Genomic DNA, 22,153 nt, shown 5'->3' on the forward strand with positions numbered 1-22,153 from the left:
TTCCTCAATCCTTTGCTTAGAAACAGACCCAATATGGAGTCAGATTTGTTGTTCCCTATTATGCTAATACCAGTACAAGCTTCTGTGCCTTTTAAACCCCTGTGGATTAGAATGCAATAATGTTAGCGTGAGTCTGTTGGAGTTTGGAGCAGAGAAAGGTTTATTGCAGGGCCAGGCAAGGAGATGACTGGCTCATGCCCCTCAAATATCCCTAACTCCCACAATCAGAATTGTAAAGCATTCTTAAAAGGCAAGGTGAGGGGAGGGCATGGTTGATTGGATGGTGCAGAAATCCTTTGTTCTTGTAGCTGTCCACAGAGGTCAGTTCACAATGTTCCCATAAACCTCCAACAAGATACATGTTATATTTCAGAGAGGAGCTAAAGCAGAGGATATGGGGGAAGGATATGCCCCAGGAAGGCCCATAGGGTCCTGCTCAGTTACAGTAATTTCTCGTGTTTCTTTCTAGATCGTTCATAGAACACTGGCGGCTATGTTGGGTTCCCTTGCAGCATTAGCAGCACTGGCTGTGATTGGTGACGTAAGTTGTAATATTTTGAATCAAAGGCTTAGCACTCAATAGAATGTCAGATTTAAAGACAAGTCCAAAAATAGGTGTTAGCTAGTGATTTTAATTTTTGTTTTTTGTTTTTTAGGGCTGCACCTGCAGCATATGCATCTCAGGCTAGGGATCCAATCGGAGCTGCAGCTGCCGGCCTACAGCACAGCCACAGCAATGCAGGATCCGAGCTGCATCTGTGACCTATACCACAGCTCACAGCAACATCAGATCCTTAACCCACTGAATGAGGCCAGGGATTGAACCTGGATCCTCAATAGTCGGGTTTGTTGCTGCTGGGCCACAGTGGAAACTCTGATTTAAATTTTTTTTTGTATACTATTTTCTCATTTCCCTCTAGAGGCATGAGCTAACAAACTTTACAGTGTTGATGACTAATTGACATTTGACTTCATCACACACATTCCAATGGTGTCATTCTCCACCCTAGCCGAGGAAAGGCTCAGGGTGGTCACTTGTTTGCCCAGGCCATGCAACCGAGTGGTGTTAGAGCCTGTGTGCTGTCAGTCCTTGGAAACTAGAGGAGGCTATCCTGGCCAGAGTGGAGAGGAAGGCAACAGTGAGGTCAGAGTTCTTTCCTGCAGACATCCAGGAAGTCAGTGGTGGCACCTGTTGGTGGTGGGTGATAGCAGCCCCTCACTATCTTGAGCATGGTTCATCCTCCAGGGACATCAGAATGAATGTAGGGAAGCAAGAGAGGCCCACTGGGGATGGAGGCCCAGAATTACTTGAAGAGCAATGCTGAAACTGACCAAGGTAGCCACATACAGCTGGGATTGAGCACAACTCTGTAGAATTCCAGGGATTATTCTAAAAACTGCTCCTACAGGCCATTCAGTCAAGCAAAGAATAAAAACTGGTTTAAAAATGTGTGTGGGGCTATGTGCAGTTATTGTTTTTTTTTCCCTTTTTGTGGCCTGAGTTGGTATAAACAAATACCAACCCTGAGAGTAAAATGTCCCAGAATCCTAAAACTGACACATACATTACCTTTCTTAACTGTTAAGGTGTAGTGTAGTAGTAGTTATTTAATTTTAGAAGTCATTGACATGGCGCATGACTTGTGCTGCAGGAACTTCCCTGGACGGCCATGCAGTTCTTTTCCAACCACCAGGCTCTCCAACTGCCCTCCCTTCCCAGTCTATGCTGCTGGTTCCTCATGATCCTACCCTCCCTACGGGGACAGGGATGGAGCCTAAGCACCTGCCCTTCTTATTGCTAAGTGTGTAGGTTTGACATTAATGATGCTTTGGATCATGAGTGTTTTTCATTGGTGATAAATCCAATTTCAAAGACAAGCAGGTGGTGTGATTTTCGATTGTAGCCCCCTGAGTAGTTTTGCTATAAAGGGAAGCACATGTTTATAGCTCATCACCTGGAAGATGATGCCCAGGACTAATTGGAAACTTTGTGCTTTGATTTCAGAGACCTACCCTGCCCCAGGTGGTGGAGTGGATTGATTTTGAGACCCTGGCCCTGCTGTTTGGCATGGTAATGATAGTCCCTCCAGTGGGACAGGGCCCCAAGTGTGCTGTAACCTGGAACCTTCTCTTTTGCTGCTGCGGCTAATTCTTAAAGGCACTGTGCCACTTGACAGGGCTTGATTGAAAAATGTTTATGTGGGTCTTGGTAATTTCTCTTGAGGAGGAATGGGACTGGTGCTCTGGTTAGTTAGCTGGAAGTTTTCAGTCTAAGGCTTGTCTGTCAGTGAAATAATCTGGCCATTTAGAAAATTTAGCAGTTTTTTTGAGTTATTGTCCTTAAAATATAAAATGCAATATCCTAAATAAATGAACCATGTAAGTTTTTCAGTGATTGGAAAAGTGTCTTTAATTCTCTGGATAAAGGAAGAAATGAAGAAATTGTCCCTAAGTAAGTATGTAAGTTTGCTAATTTATCAGACATTGTTAAGTGGCCACTTGACTGTGTGCCACGGAGTATGTTATCAAATCAACTTGTAGGAAGGAAACTTGAGGACACCTAGTGGGCTAGTGTGGAACATCAGGCGTATACAAATTTAACTCGAATAAATGGCATTTGACAACAGTCTGGACAGCAGTGGGAATGGCTCATGTGTTCTTAAACAGATCCCCACAGCAGCTAAGTGACTCAAAGAGGGTATTCCTTCTCAGGGCTAGAAGATTCATCCTTTGTAAAGCAGGTCACTGTATGTCCTCATTTCTAAGGCATTGCTGCTCTAGGCTTCACTGTGAGCCTAACTAGCCACCCCCTCTGCAGTGGAGTGTGGGAGGCAGGTCAATGCTCTGAACACAGGCTTCATGGAGGAGCTCACATTTGTATTGGGTCCTGAAAAGTATATATGTTTTATGCACACAGAAGAAAGAAGGAAGGTATACCAACTGTCCTATAAAGTAAGTTTTTTAAAAATGTAAATGGTTAGTGTATTAGTTTGCTGGGGCTTACATACTAAAGTAGCACAGACTGGGGAGCTTAAACAACAGAAATGTATTTCTTTACTCACAGTTCTGGAAGCTGCAAGTCCGAGATCAAGGTGTTGGCAGGGCTGGTTTCTCCCGAGGCTTTGCTCCTTGCCTTGCAGACGATCATCCTCTCCCTGTGTTCTCACATGATTGTCCCTCTGAACATGTCTGTATCCTCATTACTGCTCTCAAATGGCATTATTTCTTTCATTTTTATGGCTGAGTAATATTCTATAATACACACACACATATGTATATATGATGTTTTCTTTATCTGCCCATCTGTCAATGGATATTTAGATTGTTTCCATGTCTTGACTATTGTGAATATGCTGTCCTCTCCTCTTCTTGTAAGGATACCAATCATATTGGATTAAGGCCTCACTTTAATTACCTTCTTAATATAGTCACATTTGGAGCTACTTGGGGGAGTGTTAGGATTTCAGTATATTAATAGTTAATTGTTTGTTCTCAGTTGGAATCTGTTCAACATGGTTCTGTGATTCTAGACTTTTGGGGGAGAGGATGCACAGAGAGTCTATATAACCAAACTCGTACCTTTCCCACCCTATTTCATGCTAGGCAACTACCCATGGGGCCACTTACCCGGTCCCTGAGTTCCAGTCTCTCTTGGGTGGTTCTGGCAGCAGACATGTAGAATAGCTTCCCCATGACAATGGAAGACCAGATAGTCCCTACATGTCCATGTTTATGTGAAGCTTCCTTTGGTATGTGAAGCACCACATTTCTACAAATGGCCTCACAGTGGCCATTTGGGTTAGGATAAACCTTAATGGTCACTCTGGACAAGGTAGATATTTAAATTTTGATATCAAAAGAAATCAAAATTAATTAGATAATTTTGAGTCTAATTAAATTTTGAACTTTTTTTGGTTCGTTTTGCATGGTTTATTCGAAAGACAAATATTTATCCCACTATTTTCTACATAAATTCTGTTGAATTTTCACAACCTTACAAGGAACAAGGCATTCAGAGGTCAGTACAGAGAATTAAAATAACTTTTTTACAACATGTGGTACATTACCATCTAAGGGAGGAGAATAGAGAATCTTCCAGAAAGTTCGGGCTGGTTGAAATGTCTTATTTATTGGAGTATCTGTCATGGCTCAGTGGTAATGAACCCAATTAGCATCCATGAGGGCTTGGGTTTGATCCCTGGCCTTGCTCAGTGGGTTAAGGGTCTGGTGTTTCTGTGAACTGTGGTGTAGGTGGCAGATACAGCTTGGATATGGTGTTTCTGTGACTGTGATATAGGCCAGCAGCTGCAGCTCTGATTCAGCCCCTAGCCTGGGAACTTCCATATGCCACAGGTGCAGCCCTAAAAAGACCAAAAAAAAAAAAAAAAAAAGAAAGAAAAAGAAATGTTTTATTGATTAGACCTAGAATAAATGGGACATTACTTTTTGTTGCTCTCTCGGATGGCTGGTGGTCACTGTCACTGTCATCAGTAGGAACATCTGAGTGAGTAGGTCTTCTGGGCTCATACAGAACCCAGAGCATAATCATTTTAATGTGACTGCTCTTATTTGCTTGTCTTGATCAAAGTGGTGACAGACATGTTACATTAATTAAATCAGGAAACAAAATTTAGCCCAGTTTAAAAGCCTTAAAACAGGAGTTCCCGTTGTGGCGCAGTGGTTAACGAATCTGACTAGGAACCATGAGGTTGCAGGTTCAGTCCCTGCCCTTGCTCAGTGGGTTAACGATCTGGCGTTGCCGTGAGCTGTGGTGTAGGTTGCAGACGCGGCTCGGATCCTGTGTTGCTGTGGCTCTGGCGTAGGCCGGTGGCTACAGCTCCGATTGGACCCCTGGCCTGGGAACCTCCATATGCCGCGGGAGCGGCCCAAGAAATAGCAACAACAACAACAAAGACAAAATAAATAAATAAATAAATAAAAGCCTTAAAACATTTAATTGTTACTTATGTGGATGTTTTGGTACAGAAGGCCACATTCTGGCCCATTTCCTTCCCTGTTGGTAGCTTTGTGACAGCAAGCAAGTCACCTCCCATTTCTGTCCACCAGTTTCCTGGTCTGTAAGACGGAATAATAAGAACACACGTGTTTGCTATGAAGATCAGATGGGGTGATAATGTACCTTGGGCACATGTCCCTGGACAGATACAGAGCTCACTAGCAAGGGCTCACTTGGGGAGTTAGGAACTGGACAACACTCAGCAAGAGGGTTAGAGGCTTAATGAGGTGGCAGTTTTCATGCAAAGGCCAGAACTCAGATTTGTAAGTTGCCACTGAGATGTCGCTTTAGAATCGTGTGCTGATGAAACACTCTCCTTGTCTCCTTTCTCTTTTCCCCACAGATGATCTTAGTAGCCATATTTTCAGAAACTGGATTTTTTGATTACTGTGCTGTAAAGGTAGGCTTGATGTGGCATTTAATATTTATGTATTAATTTACATGTTTATTTTTATGCCATTACCTATTTAATAGTGAATAAAATAGGCCAAGATGGATTTAGAATTTCCAGGTCCACCCATCAATCCCTCATCTCAGCAGATTTAGGAGTCCATTGGTCTAAGTTTTAATCCATCATGCAGTGTTTATTTAGACTCCTAGTTCTTTGAGTCCCTAATGAAAACTTACATCTGTTCTTCAGTGTCACTGGTCCTAGCTTCTTCTTTTCTGCGTCCCAGGCATACCAACTGTCCCGGGGAAGAGTGTGGGCCATGATCATCATGCTGTGTCTCATTGCTGCTGTCCTTTCTGCCTTCCTGGACAACGTTACCACGGCACTCCTCTTCACTCCTGTGACCATAAGGTGTGCAGAGTGGCCCCATGTGGGCATCAAGGCCAGGCTCATGGCAGCACACACTGGCTGCTGACCTTGTCCTCCATCCATGTGCTGGGGTCCAGCCCGCACACCCTTGGGGACTGTGGCTCTGTGTGCATGGCAGTAATAGCCACAGTGGTGGCTACAGAAGCTCCTGCTGTGGGGTGCTAAGTCAGAGGGGGAGGGGAGCTGCCATCCTGCTCTGGAAGGTACTTTGTGGGTGGACTAGGGGGGTGGTCACAGGACCTGTCCTGCCAGGGCCTAGCAAACTAACTTTGGGAAAGAAAAATTCAGTTTGATTCCATTTTGCTCCCTTTAATTCCTCCTAATTCACCACAGGCCAATCAGCTGGCGCCTCCTGGGGCTTGGGCTTCAGCCTTCATTGTGCAGCCACTTCCAAGAATATTGACCTACACTTGTATCTAGATTTATGTTCTTTGTTTTAAGGATGCTTCCCAGCATATCATGGTGTTCCCCTGCCTAGACCCATCATGTGCTGGTGCTGGCTGGTCCTGGGGAGACTAAGGGGACACAGGAGACTAAGCCTGTTGGTTGCTGGGAAGCTAGATAGTGATGGCCTTTAGACATGTCACTTTTAGGTTACCATCAAAGGGATTCATTCAAACTAGTGTTCTAAGGATTCTGCCAGACAAGAGGTCCTCCTGCACAAGAGGCATGAGATATAGCAAGTTCAATGTTACCAGCATGGGGTAGTTCAATGTTACCAGCATGGGGTACTGCCAGGGCTCAGGACAAATTCTGAGTGATGACTTTGGTGTTGGAAGAGTAGTAACCTGCAGAGGTAGAGTGGCTTTGAGTGTAGGGGTTGGGGGAGAGAAGGGCAGAGAGGAGCAGGGAGTGGGAAGCACCTTGTGGATTGGTCTAGTGTGTCAAGAGATAGTCTGTTGCTCAGGCTTCTGCAAACTTGGTGGCATTGTCATGGGCCACATGCAACTGTGGGTTTGGCTCTAGGGACCCTGGACTTGGCCTTTCTGCACAGAGGGCTTATCAGCTCCCAGGACCCAGGTTTCCTCCTAGGATAAATGGGGGGTGGGATGTGTTAACTATAGCATATGCCAAAACCAGTCCTGCCCCGGGACACCTCAGGGGGCAAGAGGTAGTCCACACCCATCCCCTCCAAGCAGGGCAGCTCTGCTGCTGACACTGGTTTGAAAACCATTGCACAATGGGCCAGGTTCCAGCAGGTCACTGTGCTCTGATGGTGCCACTCACATTCCTCACATCCTTATACCGCCCGGACAGCTGAGGGTGGTCTCAGCCATGCTGGGGTTTATTTATGTCCTCACTATTCCAGAAATTGGCTTTGTAATTGTATGTGAGAATAGCAGTTCCATTTATTAATCTAAAATTGCATCTTTCAAGGTTGAAGTGTTGGTGTGCTCAGACTCACTGTTTATACTACCATATTCTTCTCGACTCTATAAACTTAGTTACACTTCTTCTGCCTTTGTCTGGATTGAGTAATGTTAGTCCTTAGCATTAAACAGCTAGGTCTGGCATTGTTGATTAACACACACTAATCCCTTTTCTTGCTAGAAGCAGATGCTGGGGTTTCCTCAACTGAGAGCAGCTCCTACTGCTGGGGATTGAGGTCCGATCATCTTTTTTGGATACACTTCTGTCCCCGGTCCTCATACACTACTCCCTTCTTAGCTTCTACAGGGCTCTGTAGACCAGTCCCCCTCAGATGAGCTGCTGGCCATGCTCTGAACTGAAGTGTGGTGGTCTGGGCAGCAGGACTTTGACAGTTCCCAGACAAATCTAGTGTGTGACCAAGGTGGAGAACCATTACTATAGAGTGTGTGCTCTTTGTTAGAATTAAGCATAGGAGCTGAGCATTTGAGGACGGGAAAGTGGGGAAAGAGCTCAGTTGGCAGGTGTGGTGTGAGCCACTGGGTGCTTTCTGCCCTGGCTGCACCCTGACTTGGGAGGGCTGATGGCCAAGGCATGTTCATCTGGGGACATGCACCAGCATGCTTCCTCCAGACCTGGGGGAGACATGGAGGGGGTACATTTGACATGGATGGTTCAGATGGCTTGTACATTGACTGTCAGAGAAATCTAATCCTGAGAGTCAACTGTATCCTGTACCTTTGGAGCACTGTTGTCATTGTTTATCCTTAAGAAGTGCCTTTCTCATTGGTGGGTATGTGTGTGTGTGCACGCATACTCATGTATGTGCCTTCCTTGTACAATATTTTCAGATATTTAGGTGGTATGTGGGTCTTTTACAGTATGAATAGAGGGATTTTTCGCTTTCCTCCATTTATGACAGATTGTGTGAGGTGCTCAACCTCGATCCAAGACAAGTCCTGATTGCAGAGGTGATCTTCACAAATATTGGAGGAGCTGCCACTGCCATTGGGGACCCGCCAAATGTCATTATTGTTTCCAACCAGGAATTGAGGAAGATGGTATGTATCAATGTAACAATGTTGCTTCCAGTAAATATAGACCCCAACCTACTGGCAATGTGGATGTCACCACTTCATATGAAGTGCTGTTGGTCATCTGAGAGCAGGAGGCTAGCTGGCTGACCCTCTAATGTAGAATTAAGTGGTCTGAATTGATTTCATTCCCATTCTGATAAATCTTTAAGAAAATGGTTATATTTTCTACTTAGTTGTAGTGTATTGTATTAATTGGAACTAATTGTATTAATTGGAAATAATTAATTGGAACTAGTCTTTTTCAACTAGTATTCAGGATAAATAATCTGTCCTCTCTCACTTTTCAACTGAGGTGAATGAATACATTGATGAAGAACTTACTTTTTTGTTTGTTTATTTTTGTTTTTTTTTTGCTTTTTTAGAGCCACACTGGTGGCATATGGAGGTTACCAGGCTAGGGGTCGAATTGAAGCAACACTGGATCCTCAGCCCACTGAGTGAGGCCAGGGATTGAACCTGCATCCTCATGGATACTAGTCGGGTTTGCTACAGATGAGACATGACAGGAACACCAGATTTTTAAAAAAAAGGTCAGAAAATGAAAGTCTTTAGGGATTTTTTTGAAGCTCTTATAAATATTAATATATAATTTCTTGATACATTAAAATAAAAACAAAGTATTAAAGAGAGTGCAGGAGTTCCCGTCATGTGTAGCTAGGTGGTAAGGAACCCAACTAGGATCCATGAGGATGCGGGTTTGATCCCTGACCTCGCTCAGTGGGTGAAGGATCTGGCATTGCTGTGAGTTGTGGTGTAGGTCCCAGACGTGGCTTGGACTGTCATGGCTGTGGCTGTGGCTATGACTGGCTGCTATAGCTCCAATTGAACCCCTAGCCTGGAAACTTCCATTTGCTATGGGTACGGCCCTGAAAAGAAAAAAAAAAAGTGAAAAGAGTGTAAATAGTATTTTACATACCTTAGAGTTAAAATTAAATTATATACTTAATTTTCATTTGTCATTCTTTGGTCATTAGAATTTTCTCAGTATCTCTTCTCTGAAGTATCAGTAAAAATGCTTCCAAATTGGTGTCATTTATTAGAGATGATTTGTTTATGCATGTGTGCCTGTGAAGTGTGTCTTTATATTTGTGTATGTGTGCTATCTTTCATAAAAATATTTAAGCCTTTGAAAGTTCATGACTCTAAGTTGTTGATGGCCATTTTGTAGGCCAACCACATTCTAGAGATTCAGGACATAATGTAGATACTTTGGCTAAACTTTAATCCTTCCTAGTTGCCCTGGAAAACCACCTGCAACACTTCACCAGTCTTGCTGCATGAACTGAGCAGCAGGTCCACAATCATATCACCCTTGAGCACAGAAGGTAGCAGAGCCATGTAATCTGTCTTGGGAACACCTGTCACCCAGGATAGGCTGTATACACATGGGAGAGAATCATCTTTAGAGAAAATTATTGTTTTATTATTTTTATTTTATGCTAACACATTTATTTTAGAAAATGTAAATTACACACACACCACAAATGAAAAACTGTCATAATACCACCACCCAGAGATATATTCTCTTAATATTTTGGTGCAAGTAGTCTTCAATAGGGTTTGTATGTGGATATATGTGAGTAAAATAAGATAGCTTCTCTTCTGGCCAAGATGAAGTAACGGTGTCTGGATTTACCCTCTTGCCTGGAACATCCAAAAAGAAAATAAACCAAAATTTAAAAAAAAAACAGAATTAAACCACAACCAGATAGTGGTAATCAAAATACTGGACATCAGGCAAAAGGACATCAATCCCTTAGAAATGAGAAACCAGTGAAGTAAGACTTGATTGTCTAGCTCACTCCCTTGAGAGATCTTCCAGGATGCAGTGCAGGGAGTGAGAGCCCATGTGGATCCCATCAGATTCCTGGAGTTGAAGTGATAGAACTGATTCTTGAGAGACCAAGGCAGCTAAAATTTGCAAGGCAGAGTATCAGAAAGGAGAGGCTGTACAGAGAGAGAACCCCAGAAGATTTGCAGAGGGAAAGTACTTGTGGTTATGGCAAGACCAACCCAAAAAATTGGAGGGCAGTGTGCTTAATATACTCAGGGCCAGGAATAATGTTTGTACCTGCCAGGAAGATGGAACCTTGTAATTCATGAGGCATTGGATAGAGTGTTCTGCAGGGTCTTGCCTCATTTTGTGAGCTCCAGACTATACACTGCCCTGATTCCACAAAATAAATCTTAAAATAAAGAACAAAAATAATCAAATTGTTTTCAAGTAGTTTAACTGCATCCATCTTGAACAAACTTCAAGAATACTTACAGGAATACAGAAATATCCAGCAGAGTAGCATTGGTGGTATAGTGGTGAGCATAGCTGTCTTCCAGAAATATCCAGCAGTACATAGAGTAAAATTCACAATGTCTGACATCTAATAAAAAATTACCAGTTCTCTGTCTGTGCACCTCTCCTTTCTGATACTCTGCTTTGCAAATTTTAGCTGCTTTGGTCTCTCAGGGCATGCAAAGAAGCAAGAAAATTTGACCTATGAACCATTTGAAATCAACTCAGAATACACACAGGTGTTAGAATTCACAGACAAGGGCATTAAAACATTATAGATGTATTACAGATGTTCATTACATTAAGCAGAAACATGAAAGATATTTTATTTTATTTATTCATTTATTTATTTATTTTTATTTTCCCACTGTACAGCAAGGGGATCAAGTTATCCTTACATGTATACATTACAATTACATTTTTTCCCCCACCCTTTGTTCTATTGCAACATGAGTATCTAGACAAAGTTCTCAATGCTATTCAGCAGGATCTCCTTGTAAATCTATTCTAAGTTGTGTCTGATAAGCCCAAGCTCCCGATCCCTCCCACTCCCTCCCCCTCCCATCAGGCAGCCACAAGTCTCTTCTCCAAGTCCATGATTTTCTTTTCTAAGGAGATGTTCATTTGTGCTGGATATTAGATTCCAGTTATAAGTGATATCATATGGTATTTGTCTTTGTCTTTCTGGCTCATTTCACTCAGTATGAGAATCTCTAGCTCCATCCATGTTGCTGCAAATGGCATTATTTCATTCTTTTTTATGGCTGAGTAGTATTCCATTGTGTATATATACCACCTCTTCCGAATCCAATCATCTGTCGATGGACATTTGGGTTGTTTCCATGTCCTGGCTATTGTGAATAGTGCTGCAATGAACATGCGGGTGCATGTGTCTCTTTTAAGTAGAGTTTTGTCCGGATAGATGCCCAAGAGTGGGATTGCGGGGTCATATGGAAGTTCTATGTATAGATTTCTAAGGTATCTCCAAACTGTTCTCCATAGTGGCTGTACCAGTTGACATTCCCACCAGCAGTGCAGGAGGGTTCCCTTTTCTCCACAGCCCCTCCAGCACTTTTTATTTGTGGACTTATTAATGATGGCCATTCTGACTGGTGTGAGGTGATATGGTAGTTTTGATTTGCATTTCTCTTATAATCAGCAATGTTGAGCATTTTTTCATGTGTTTGTTGGCCATCTGTATATCTTCCTTGGAGAACAGTCTATTCAGGTCTTTTGCCCATTTTTCCATTGGTTGATTGGCTTTTTTGCCATTGAGTTGTATAAGTTGTTTATATATTCTAGAGATTAAGCCCTTGTCGGTTGCATCATTTGAAACTATTTTCTCCCGTTCTGTAAGTTGTCTCTTTGTTTTCTTTTTGGTTTCCTCTGCTGTGCAAAAGCTTTTCAGTTTGATGAGGTCCCATGGGTTTATTTTTGCTCTTATTTCTATTGCTTTGGGAGACTGACCTGAGAAAATATTCATGATGTTGATGTCCCAGAGTGTTTTGCCTATGTTCTCTTCTAGAAGTTTGATGGTGTCCTGTCATATATTTAAGTCTTTCAGCCATCTTGAGTTTATTTTTGTGCATGGTGTGAGGGTGTGTTCTGGTTTCATTGCTTTGCATGCAGCTGTCCAGGTTTCCCAGCAATGCTTGCTGAATAGACTGTCTTTTTCCCATTTTATGTTCTTGCCTCCCTTGTCAAAGATTAATTGACCATAGGTGTCAGGGTTTATTTCTGGGTTCTCTATTCTGTTCCATTGGTCTGTCTGTTTTGATGACTGTGGCTTTGTAGTATTTCTTGAAGTCTGGGAGAGTTATGCCCCCTGCTTGGTTTTTGTTTCTCAGGATTGCTTTGGCGATTCTGGGTCTTTTGTGGTTCCATATAAATGTTTGGATTGTTTGTTCTAGTTCTGTGGAAAATGTCATGGGTCATTTGATAGGGATTGCATTGGATCTGTAGATTGCTTTGGGTAGTATGGCCATTTTTACAATATTGGTTTTCCCAATCCAGGAACATGGAATATCTTTCCATTTCATTACATCTTCTTTGATTTCTTTGATTAGAGTTTTATAGTTCTCGGCATATAGGTCCTTTACCTCCTTGGTCAGGTATATTCCGAGGTATTTGATTTTGTGAGGTGCAATTTTAAAAGGTATCGTATTTTTGTATTCCTTTTCTAATATTTCATTGCTGGTATACAGAAATGCAACTGACTTCTGAATGTTAATCTTCTATCCTGCTACTTTGCTGAATTTATGAATCAGTTCAAGTAGTTTTGGGGTTGAGTCCTTAGGGTTTTCTATGTATAGTATCATGTCATCTGCATACAGTGACAGTGTTATCTCTTCTCTTCCTATATGGATGCCTTTTGTTTCTATTGTCTGTCTAACTGCTGTGGCTAGGACTTCCAAAACTATGTTGAAGAGCAGTGGTGAGAGTGGGCATCCCTGTCTTGTTCCAGATTTGAGTGAGAAGGCTTTCCATTTTTCCCCACTGAGGATTATCTTTGCTGTGGGTTTATCATAAATGGCTTTGATTATGTTCAGGAATGTCCCCTCTGTACCCATTTTGGCGAGGGTCTTGATCATGAATGGATGTTGGACTTTGTCAAATGCTTTTTCTGCGTCTATTGAGATGATCATATGATTTTTGACTTTTTTTTTGTTAATGTGGTGTATGACATTGATTGATTTGCGCATGTTGAACCATCCTTGTGAACCTGGGATGAACCCAACCTGGTCATGGTGTATAATTTTTTTGATATGTTGTTGGATTCGGTTGGCTAAGATTTTGTTGAGAATTTTTGCATCTATATTCATCCATGATATTGGGCGATAGTTTTCTTTTTTGGTGGTATCTCTGTCTGGTTTTGGAATGAGGGTGATGGTGGCATCATAGAATGTCTTTGTCAGTCTTCCTTCTTCTTCAACCTTTTGAAAGAGTTTAAGGAGGATGGGCACCAATTCTTCTTTATATGTTTGATAAAATTCGCCTGTGAAGCCATCTGGTCCTGGACTTTTATTTGTAGGGAGTGATTTTATGACCTCTTCAATGTCATTTCTAGTGATCGGTCTGTTCAGTTGGTCTGTTTCTACTTGATTGAGTTTTGGCAGGCTGTAAGATTCTAGAAAATTGTCCATTTCTTCCAGATTGTCCAACTTGTTGCCATATAGTTGTTCATAGTATTCTCTTATGGTTTTTTGTATTTCTGCTGTATCTGTTGTGATTTCTCCTTTTTCATTTATAATTTTGGTTATTTGGGTTCTTTCTCTCCTCTTTTTAGTGTGTCTGGCCAGGGGTTTGTCAATTTTGTTCACCTTTTGAAAGAACCAGCTCTTGGTTTTATTAATTTTCTCTATTATTTTTTGAGTCTCTGTTTTATTGATTTCTTCTTTGATCTTTATCATTTCCTTCCTTCTGCTGACTTGAGGCCTTTTTTGTTCTTCTTTTTCTAATTCATTTAGGTGGAGGGTTAAGTTGTCCATTTGGGATCTTTCTTCTTTTTTGAGAAAGGCCTGTATTGCTATCAATTTCCCTCTGAGCACTGCTTTTGCAGCATCCCATAGATTTTGAGCGGTTGTGTCTTCATTATCATTTGTTTCAAGGTAGTTTTTAATTTCCTTCTTGATTTCCTCATTGACCCATTGGTTTTTTAGTAGCATGTTGTTTAGTCTCCATGTAGTAGGTATTTTCTCATTTCTTTTCCCGTGGTTGATTTCTAGTTTCATGGCATTGTGGTCAGAGAAGATACTTGAGATAATTTCTATGCTCCTAAATTTATTGAGGTTAGCTTTGTGTCCCAGTATGTGGTCGATTCTTGAGAATGTTCCATGAACACTTGAGGAGAATGTGTATTCTGCTTTTTTTGGATGTAGTGTCCTGAAGATATCAATGAAGTCTAACGTTTCTATTGTTTCCTTTAGGATCTCTGTTGCTTTATTGGTTTTCTGTCTAGAGGATCTATCCATTGATGTGAGGGGGGTATTAAGGTCTCCTACTATGATTGTATTCTCATCAATATCTCCCTTTATGTCTGTTAATATTTGTTGTATGTATCTGGGTGCTCCTGTATTTGGGGCATATATGTTGACGATAGTAACATCCTCTCCTTGGATGGATCCCTTAGTCATTAAGGAGTGTCCTTCTTTGTCTTTCTTTATGTCTTTTGTTTTAAAGTCTATTTTGTCTGATATGAGTGTTGCAACTCCTGCTTTTCTGTCATGTCTATTGGCGTGAAATATTTTTCCCCACCCTTTCACTTTCAATCTATATGTATCCTTTGTCCTAAGGTGAGTTTCTTGTAGGCAGCATATTGAAGGTTTTTGCCTTTTTATCCACTCAGCCACTCTGTGTCTTTTGATTGGGGCATTCAGTCCATTGACATTTAAGGTGATAATTGATAGATGATTATTTATTGCCATTTGAACCTCGTGTTCCAGTTGATTCTATGGTTTTCCATTCTTCCTTTCTTTCTTTTTTTCTTTTTGGTTGGATGGTCTCCTGTTATTATCTGCTTGAGTGTTTTTTTTTTTTTTTTCATTTTTTGCGAATGCAGTATTTGGTTTTGGCTTGTGGTTGCCCTGTTTTTTAAGTATGCTAACCCTTTCCTATAATTGTGTGTTTTAGCCTGATGGTCCTGTAAGTTCAAACACTTCATTACTATATTAAAATTAAGAAGAGAAACATACAAACAAACAAACAAAAAGGGTTATTTATTTCCTAACATCCCTTGCCCACATTTTATGGTTTCGATGACTCTTTTTTATTTTTTTCTTTTAAATTTTATTTTGTTTGAAGCATGTTCATGATTAAATCTGTATGCTGGCTTATTTGAGTGACTGCTCTCTGATTGCAGTTTCCTCAGTCCTAGTTCTTCCTCTTCTTCTTCTTTTTTTTTTCTTTTCTTTTTTCTTCCCTTTCCTTCCTTTCTTTTTGGTTTAGAGAAGCCCTTTCAGTATTTCTTTTAACCTGGGTATTGTGTTGCAGTATTCTTTTAGTTTTTGTTTGTTGGAAAACCTTTATATTTCCCCTTCTATTTTAAATGATATTCTTGCTGGATAGAGTATTCTAGGTTGCATATTTTTTCCTTTTAGCACTTTAAATATCTCTTGCCATTCCCTCCTGGCCTGTAGTGTTTCTGTAGAGAAGTCAGCTGATATTCTTATGGGGGTTCCCTTGTAGGTAACATTCTGTTTTTCTCTTGCTGCCTTTAGGATCCTCTCTTTATCACTAACTTTTGCCGTTTTTATTATGATGTGTCTTGGTGTGGGTCTATTTGGGTTCAGTTTGTTTGGGGCCCTCTGTGCTTCCTGATCTTGAACCCAGTATCCTTTAGATTTGGGAAGTTTCCAGCAATAATTTCTTCAAATATATTTTCCATTCCCTTATCTTTTTCTACTCCTTCTGGAATTCCTATTATGCGTAGATTGGCCCGCTTTATATTATCCCATAGGTCTCTTATATTGCTTTCCAGTTTTTTGATTTGGTTTTCTGTCTGCTGACCTGATTGGGTGATTTCCATTATTCTATCTTCCATATCACTGATTCGTTCTTCTGCATTATTCATTCTGGTTTTTACTGCCCTTAGTTCAGTTTGTATCTCTGCAAATGAATGTTCTAGTTTTTCTTGGCTCCTCCTTATATTTTCTAGTTCCTTTCTGAGGGTGTCTGCATTACTGTTCATATCTTCTCTTAATTCTTTCAGTATTTTCAGTATTTCTCTTTTGAACTCCAGGTCTGTCAGACTGCCGAGATCTGTTTCATTGTTGACTGTTTTAGGTGAGTTCTCCTGTTGGTTTGACTGGGGGTGGTTTCTCAGCTTCTTCATCTTGCTTGTTGTTTTCTTTCTCCTGATGGAGTTGTAGTGTCCGTGACCAGGCAGTGTTTGCCTTGTCACTGCCGTGGAATATTTCCTGAGGGCTGGCATTGTTGGTCAATCTTTTTTGAGGCAGTGTGGCTTTTCTGGAGTGTTGATGGGGCTAACAGGTTCTCTTTGAAGCAAAGGAGGACTTGCTGAGGGCAGACAGGACTGGGATGTCCACACCACGATGGTAGCAGATTTCACTTGGTCATGTAGAGCTTGCTCTGGTGTTTTTAGGCTGTGGGGTTCTTGCAGGGGGTTGGTGGTGGGCAGCTGTTCCTCAGGAGTGCAGCACCGCCTGGGGGCTGGAGCAGCTATCTGGGTCACTGAGAACCTAAGAGGCTTTTCCCTAGGGCAGCCCAACTCAGAAGGATGGCCTGAGAATGTAGGCAGATCTTTTCACCGTCTGGCCAAGCTTGTTGTAGCTTTTCTGGGCTGCAGGGGTTCCTGCAGAGAGCTCGCAGTCCTTCGAAGCTGTTTTGCAAGAGTGGGGCACCCGCTGGGGTCTTGGGCGGCTAGCTGTGATGCTGCCAACCCAAGAGGGTCCACCCCAGGGCAGCCTGACTCAGAAAGACCGTCTGAGATCTTTTCACGCCCCGGCCAGGCTTGTTGCAGCTTTTCTGGGCTGCAGGGGGTCCTGCCTGGAGCTGGCAATCCTATGCAGCTGATCCACGAGAGCTCGGCACCCCCTGAGGGCTTGGGAAGCTAGCAGGGCCACTGCCAACCCAAGAGGCTCCTCCCAAGGGCAGCCTGACTCAGAAAGACAGTCCGAGAATTAGGCAGATCTTTTCACAATCTGGCTAGGCTTGTTCTAGCTTTTCTGGGTTGTAGGCCTTTTCTCAGGGGCTGGTGGTGTTTGGTGCTGCTCTGCGGGGGTGTAGCCCTTCCAAAGGGCAAGCAGGCCTGTGCAGGGGCAGCCCCTGCGGTGGTAGGCTTCAGGCAATTGTTGAGGCCAGCCCTCCCAGATGGCAGGCAGCCCCCAGGTCCAGCGAGTGCACAGGGGGTGGTGGGGGTGGGGGGAGGGGATGTACTGGGAAGCACAGCTCTCTGTTATCTAGCAGGCCTGTAAGCTAGCTGTGGGGAGCATTCTATGGGGACCCACCCCTTCTTCTCTCCCCTCCCCAGCATGGGCACAGACCAGGCTATTCTCCCAGGTTCCCTCTGATGTGGCTTTCCACTTTCCTGCCCCTAGAGTATTGCTCCCTTCCTCTGCGACAGCTTTGTTTTCTAGTCTCCCAGGCAGTCTCTGTCCCATCAAACTTGACAGACCGGTTTCTAGACCTCTCAAGCAGTCTCCGCTCTGCCCTGCCCCCCCAGCCCTTTCCCGGGGACTACCTCCGGAGCTGAGGACTTGATGCCCAGCCCCCACCCAGGTGTCTCAATTTTTGGTGACTATGCCCGTAGTTCAGATGGTCCATTCAGTTCTCAATCAGCTTTTCAGTACTCCAACTTACTGCTACACTCTTCTCTGCCTCTGGAGATTCCTCTGGTTCATTTGATCTTTCCCCCAAGTAGGTGACTTTCCAGGGTGTGGGATCCCTTTCTCCTCCTCAGTTCCCTTTCGGGAGCACCCGTCCAGCTCGGATTCACCTTCTCTCACTCTCCTCTTTTCTCTTGTTTTACCTAGTAATGTCACGAACTTCTTGCCATTATTGGAGTTTAGGTTCTTCTGCCAGCAATTGGTTACTGTTCTTTGCGAGTCATTTATCCTGTAGATGTGCTTTTTTTTGTTGTGTTTGTGGGAGAGGGTGAGCATGTCCCCCTACTCTTCTGCCATCTTGTCTCCTCCCAAAAGATATTTAACAAAGGCTCAAATCAGACTTATAAAGTGAAAATGATAATGTATAAGAAATATCTCTTCTTAAGGTTAATGGCAGATTAGGAATTGCGGAAGAAAAGATTAGTGAACTTGCAGACAGAGGTACAAAATGAAACAGAGTGAAATGATAAGTAATGCAAGCATTCCTGAACCAAGGGAAAACTTCAAGTGGCCTATTATATCTGTAGTTCTAGTTTCCAAAGGAGAGAGGTAGGAACAGAAAAAAGACATTTGAAAATAATTCAGATTTTATAGATATAAACCCAGAGACTCAAAAAGTTCAATGAAGGCAAAGCACAAGAAACATGAAGAAAACTACACTAAGCCATATCATGATTATTGTACACATGAAATTTATATAATGTTATAAATGGATGATACTACACTTTTAAAAAGGGATGATAGGTCATTTACTTTCTTAAGACCTGTAATTTTATTGGATATTTCATTTTCAAAATAACAAGAAATAGTCAATTAGTTAATTAATTTTATTTTGTTTTTACATATGCACCTGCATCACATGGAAGTTTCCGGGCTAATGGTTGAACTGGAGCTTCAGTTGCCAGTCTATGTCACAGCCACAGCAATGCAGGACCCAAGATGCATCTGTGACCTCTGCTACAGCTTGCAGCAATGGCAGATCCTTAACCCAATGAATGAGGCCAGGGATTGAACCCCCATCCTCATGGATACTATGTCAGATTCTTAACTTGCTGAGCCACAGGAAATCCAGTTATTTTCAAAATAGATCTTATTAAAAAAGATTTATATAAAAATATCTCTTTTTAAAAAGATCTATTTTATTTTATTTTATTTTTATTTTATTTGTCTTTTTGTCTTTTTGTCTTTTTTAGGGCCGCACCCATGGCATATGGAGGTTTCCAGGCTGGGGGTCTAATCGGAGCTGTAGCCACCAGCCTATGCCACAACCACAGCAACATGGGGTCCAAGCCACGTCTTCGACCTACACCACAGCTCATGGCAATGCCAGATCCTTAACCCACTGAGCCAGGCCAGAGACTGAACCTTCAAACTCATGGTTACTAGTCGGGTTTGTAACTGCGTCATGACGGGAACTCCTAAAAAGATCTATTTTAAAATAGCTATTTTTAACAGCCTAAACCTTTAAAACCTGTATTAAAAAATTCACAAAGTCAGGAAAGTGAAGTTGCAAAGTATTTTTAATTGGCTTATGAAAACAAAACTTGTGGGATTCCTCTCAAGTAGAAGCCAGCAAACTTGTTCTTAAAAGGCCATATAATCAGGAGTTCTTTTCTGGCACAGTGGGTTAAGGTTCTGGATTTGTCACTTCAGTGGCTTGGGCCTCTGCTGTTGCACAGGCTCAGTCCCTTGCCTGAGGATTTTCACATGCTGTGGGCGTGGCCAAAAAACCCATATAATTAATTTCATAATTAATATTATATGCCATAATATTATAGGCATATAGGCCTTATGGTCTCTGTTGCAATTACTCAGCTCTGCCCCTGTCACAGGAAAGCAGCCACTGACAAAACATAAATGAATGGGCATGGCTATATTCCAGCCTGCAAGTATAGTTTGCTTGACAATCTACACTCTAAAATAGTATTTAGAGGGCAATTTATACCAGTAAATACTAATATTAGAAAAGAAGTGTCTCAAATCCATCACCTCAGCTTCAATCCAAAGAAACTAGATAAAGAAAAGCAAAATTAAACTAAAAGTAAGCAGAAGAGAGAAACAAAAAAGAGCAGCATGGAGAACAGAAAAACAATAGAGAAAATTAATGAAAGCAAAAGCTAGTTCTTTGATAATTCTGACAAACCTCTGGCCAAACTGATGAAGAAAATAGAGAGATGACATAAATTACCAATGTCAGGAATAAGAAGTTACATCACTACAGAGCATACAGACACTAAAGACATTCTTAGAGAGTGTTTATGACAACTCTATGCCAAAACATTTGACAACCTCGAAAAAATGGAATTTCCTTGAAATATACATGGTACCAAACCTCACTAAAGAAGAACTAGATAACCTAAGTAGCCCTATATCTATTAAATTGAAATTGTGGTTAAAAACCTTTCCACAAAGAACAAAACAAAACAAAAAGCTTGAGCTACTATGGCTTCTTTGGTTACTTCTACCAAATGTTAAAGAAGAAATAATGCTTTAATACCCATTCTAGGCACTCCCGTTGTGGCTCAGCAGGTTAAGAACCTGACCTAGTATCCATGAGGATGTGGGTTTTATCCCCGGTCTCTCTCAGTGGGTTAAGGATCTGGCATTGATGCAAGCTATGGGGTAGATCAAAGATGTATCTGGCATTACTGTGGCTGTGGCATAGGCCTGAAGCTGCAGCTCTGATTTGACCCCTGGCCCAGGAACTTCCATATGCCCTAGCTGCAGCTATTAAAAAAAAAAAAAAACAGTTATACACAAGGCTTTATAACAAATCGAAGAGGAGAGAATACTTATCAACTTATTCTTTGAGACTCTGATAACTAAATGAGACAAAGCCAGTATAAGAAAGCTACTGACAAATATTTCTTATGAACATAGATGTAAATTTTTAAAAAATTAGTAAATCCAATTTAATAATATGTAAAATGGAATATACATCAGAACCAAGTGGGATGTATCCTAGGAATGGAGGATTGATGTAATATTTTAAAAATCAACCAATGCAATTTACTAGCAAATTAAATGAGAAAACACATATGATCTTCTCCAGAGATGCAGAAAAAAACTAGCAAAATCCAACATCCATTACTGATAGAATCACTGAATAAACTAGAAAAAGAGGAGCACTTCATCAGCCTGATAAGGAGCATGTGCAAAAAGCGTACAGCTAGCGTCATACTTAAATGGGAAAAACTGAATACTTTCCTTAGATCAGAAACAAGACAAAGATGCTTTTCTCACCACTTAACTGCAACATTTTACTGGAGGCTCTAGCTAGCTGGTATAATAAGGCAAGGAAAGAAATACAGGGAATCCATATTGGGAAGGAAGAATTAAGTCTTTATTTGCATACAACATGACTGTCCATGTAGAAAATCTGAAGGAATCTCCCAAAAAAAAAGCTCCTAGAAATAATAGGTAAATTTGACAAGTGTACAGTATAAGATCAGTATAGAAAAATTGATGATTTTCTGTATTATAACATAAACAATTAGAAATTGAAATAAAAGTGCTATTTACAATAGCATCAATATATAAAATAGGGTAAATCTGACCAAACATTTGCAATTAAATTACAAAATATTGCAGAGAATAATTAAAGAAGATCTAAATAAATGGGGAGATACACTTTGGTCATAGATCAGAACATTCAGTATCATTAAGTTATCATTTCTCCTAGATTGAGGTATAAAATTCATGCAGTTCCTATCAAACCCATGGGAGGTGTTTGTGTGTGTGTGTGTGTGTGTGGTTGAAGTCGACAAAATTATTTTAAAATTTACACGGAAATCTGAGTATCTAGAATGGTCAAAGACAACTCAAAGTGCAGAACAAATTGTGAGGGCTAGTACTACCTAATTCCACAACTTGTTAAAAAACCAAAATAACAAAGATGTTGTGATATTGGCATGAAGTTAGGTGGGCAGAGGGTTAAGGATCTGGCATTGCCCTGAGCTGTGGTGTAGGTCACAAACAAGGCTCGGATCCCACATTGCTGTGGCTGTGGTGTAAGCAGGGGAGGGGGGGCGGCTACCTCTCCGATTTGACCCCTAGCCTGGGAACCTCCATATGCCGAGGGTGCAGCCCTAAAAAAGACCAAAAAAAAAAGGTGGCTAGAGAAATGGAACGGGGTAGGGAGTTCAGGTATAAGCCTCCACACATGGTTTTTGACAAAGTGATTTTTTTTTCTTTTTTGTCTTTTTAGGGCCACACCTG

General features: G+C 41.5%; 1 protein-coding gene across 11 annotated transcripts in view; it reads left to right on the forward strand.

Annotated features, from left to right (window-relative positions):
- The window catches only part of OCA2 (OCA2 melanosomal transmembrane protein), a 193,714-nt gene that overhangs the window by 62,637 nt on the left and 108,924 nt on the right, over positions 1 to 22,153 (forward strand). For 10 of the 11 annotated variants that reach the window (XM_047772579.1, XM_047772573.1, XM_047772577.1 and 7 more), the window contains 5 exons: positions 470 to 541; positions 2,006 to 2,071; positions 5,361 to 5,417; positions 5,695 to 5,819; positions 8,128 to 8,266. In XM_047772579.1, coding sequence (XP_047628535.1) covers positions 470 to 541; positions 2,006 to 2,071; positions 5,361 to 5,417; positions 5,695 to 5,819; positions 8,128 to 8,266 — 459 coding nt within the window. The remainder of the gene's footprint in view (positions 1 to 469; positions 542 to 2,005; positions 2,072 to 5,360; positions 5,418 to 5,694; positions 5,820 to 8,127; positions 8,267 to 22,153) is intronic. The other variant, XM_047772572.1, reaches the window with a different exon arrangement.

This window comes from Phacochoerus africanus, chromosome 3, assembly GCF_016906955.1.
Source record: "Phacochoerus africanus isolate WHEZ1 chromosome 3, ROS_Pafr_v1, whole genome shotgun sequence".
NCBI classification, from domain to species: domain Eukaryota; kingdom Metazoa; phylum Chordata; class Mammalia; order Artiodactyla; family Suidae; genus Phacochoerus; species Phacochoerus africanus.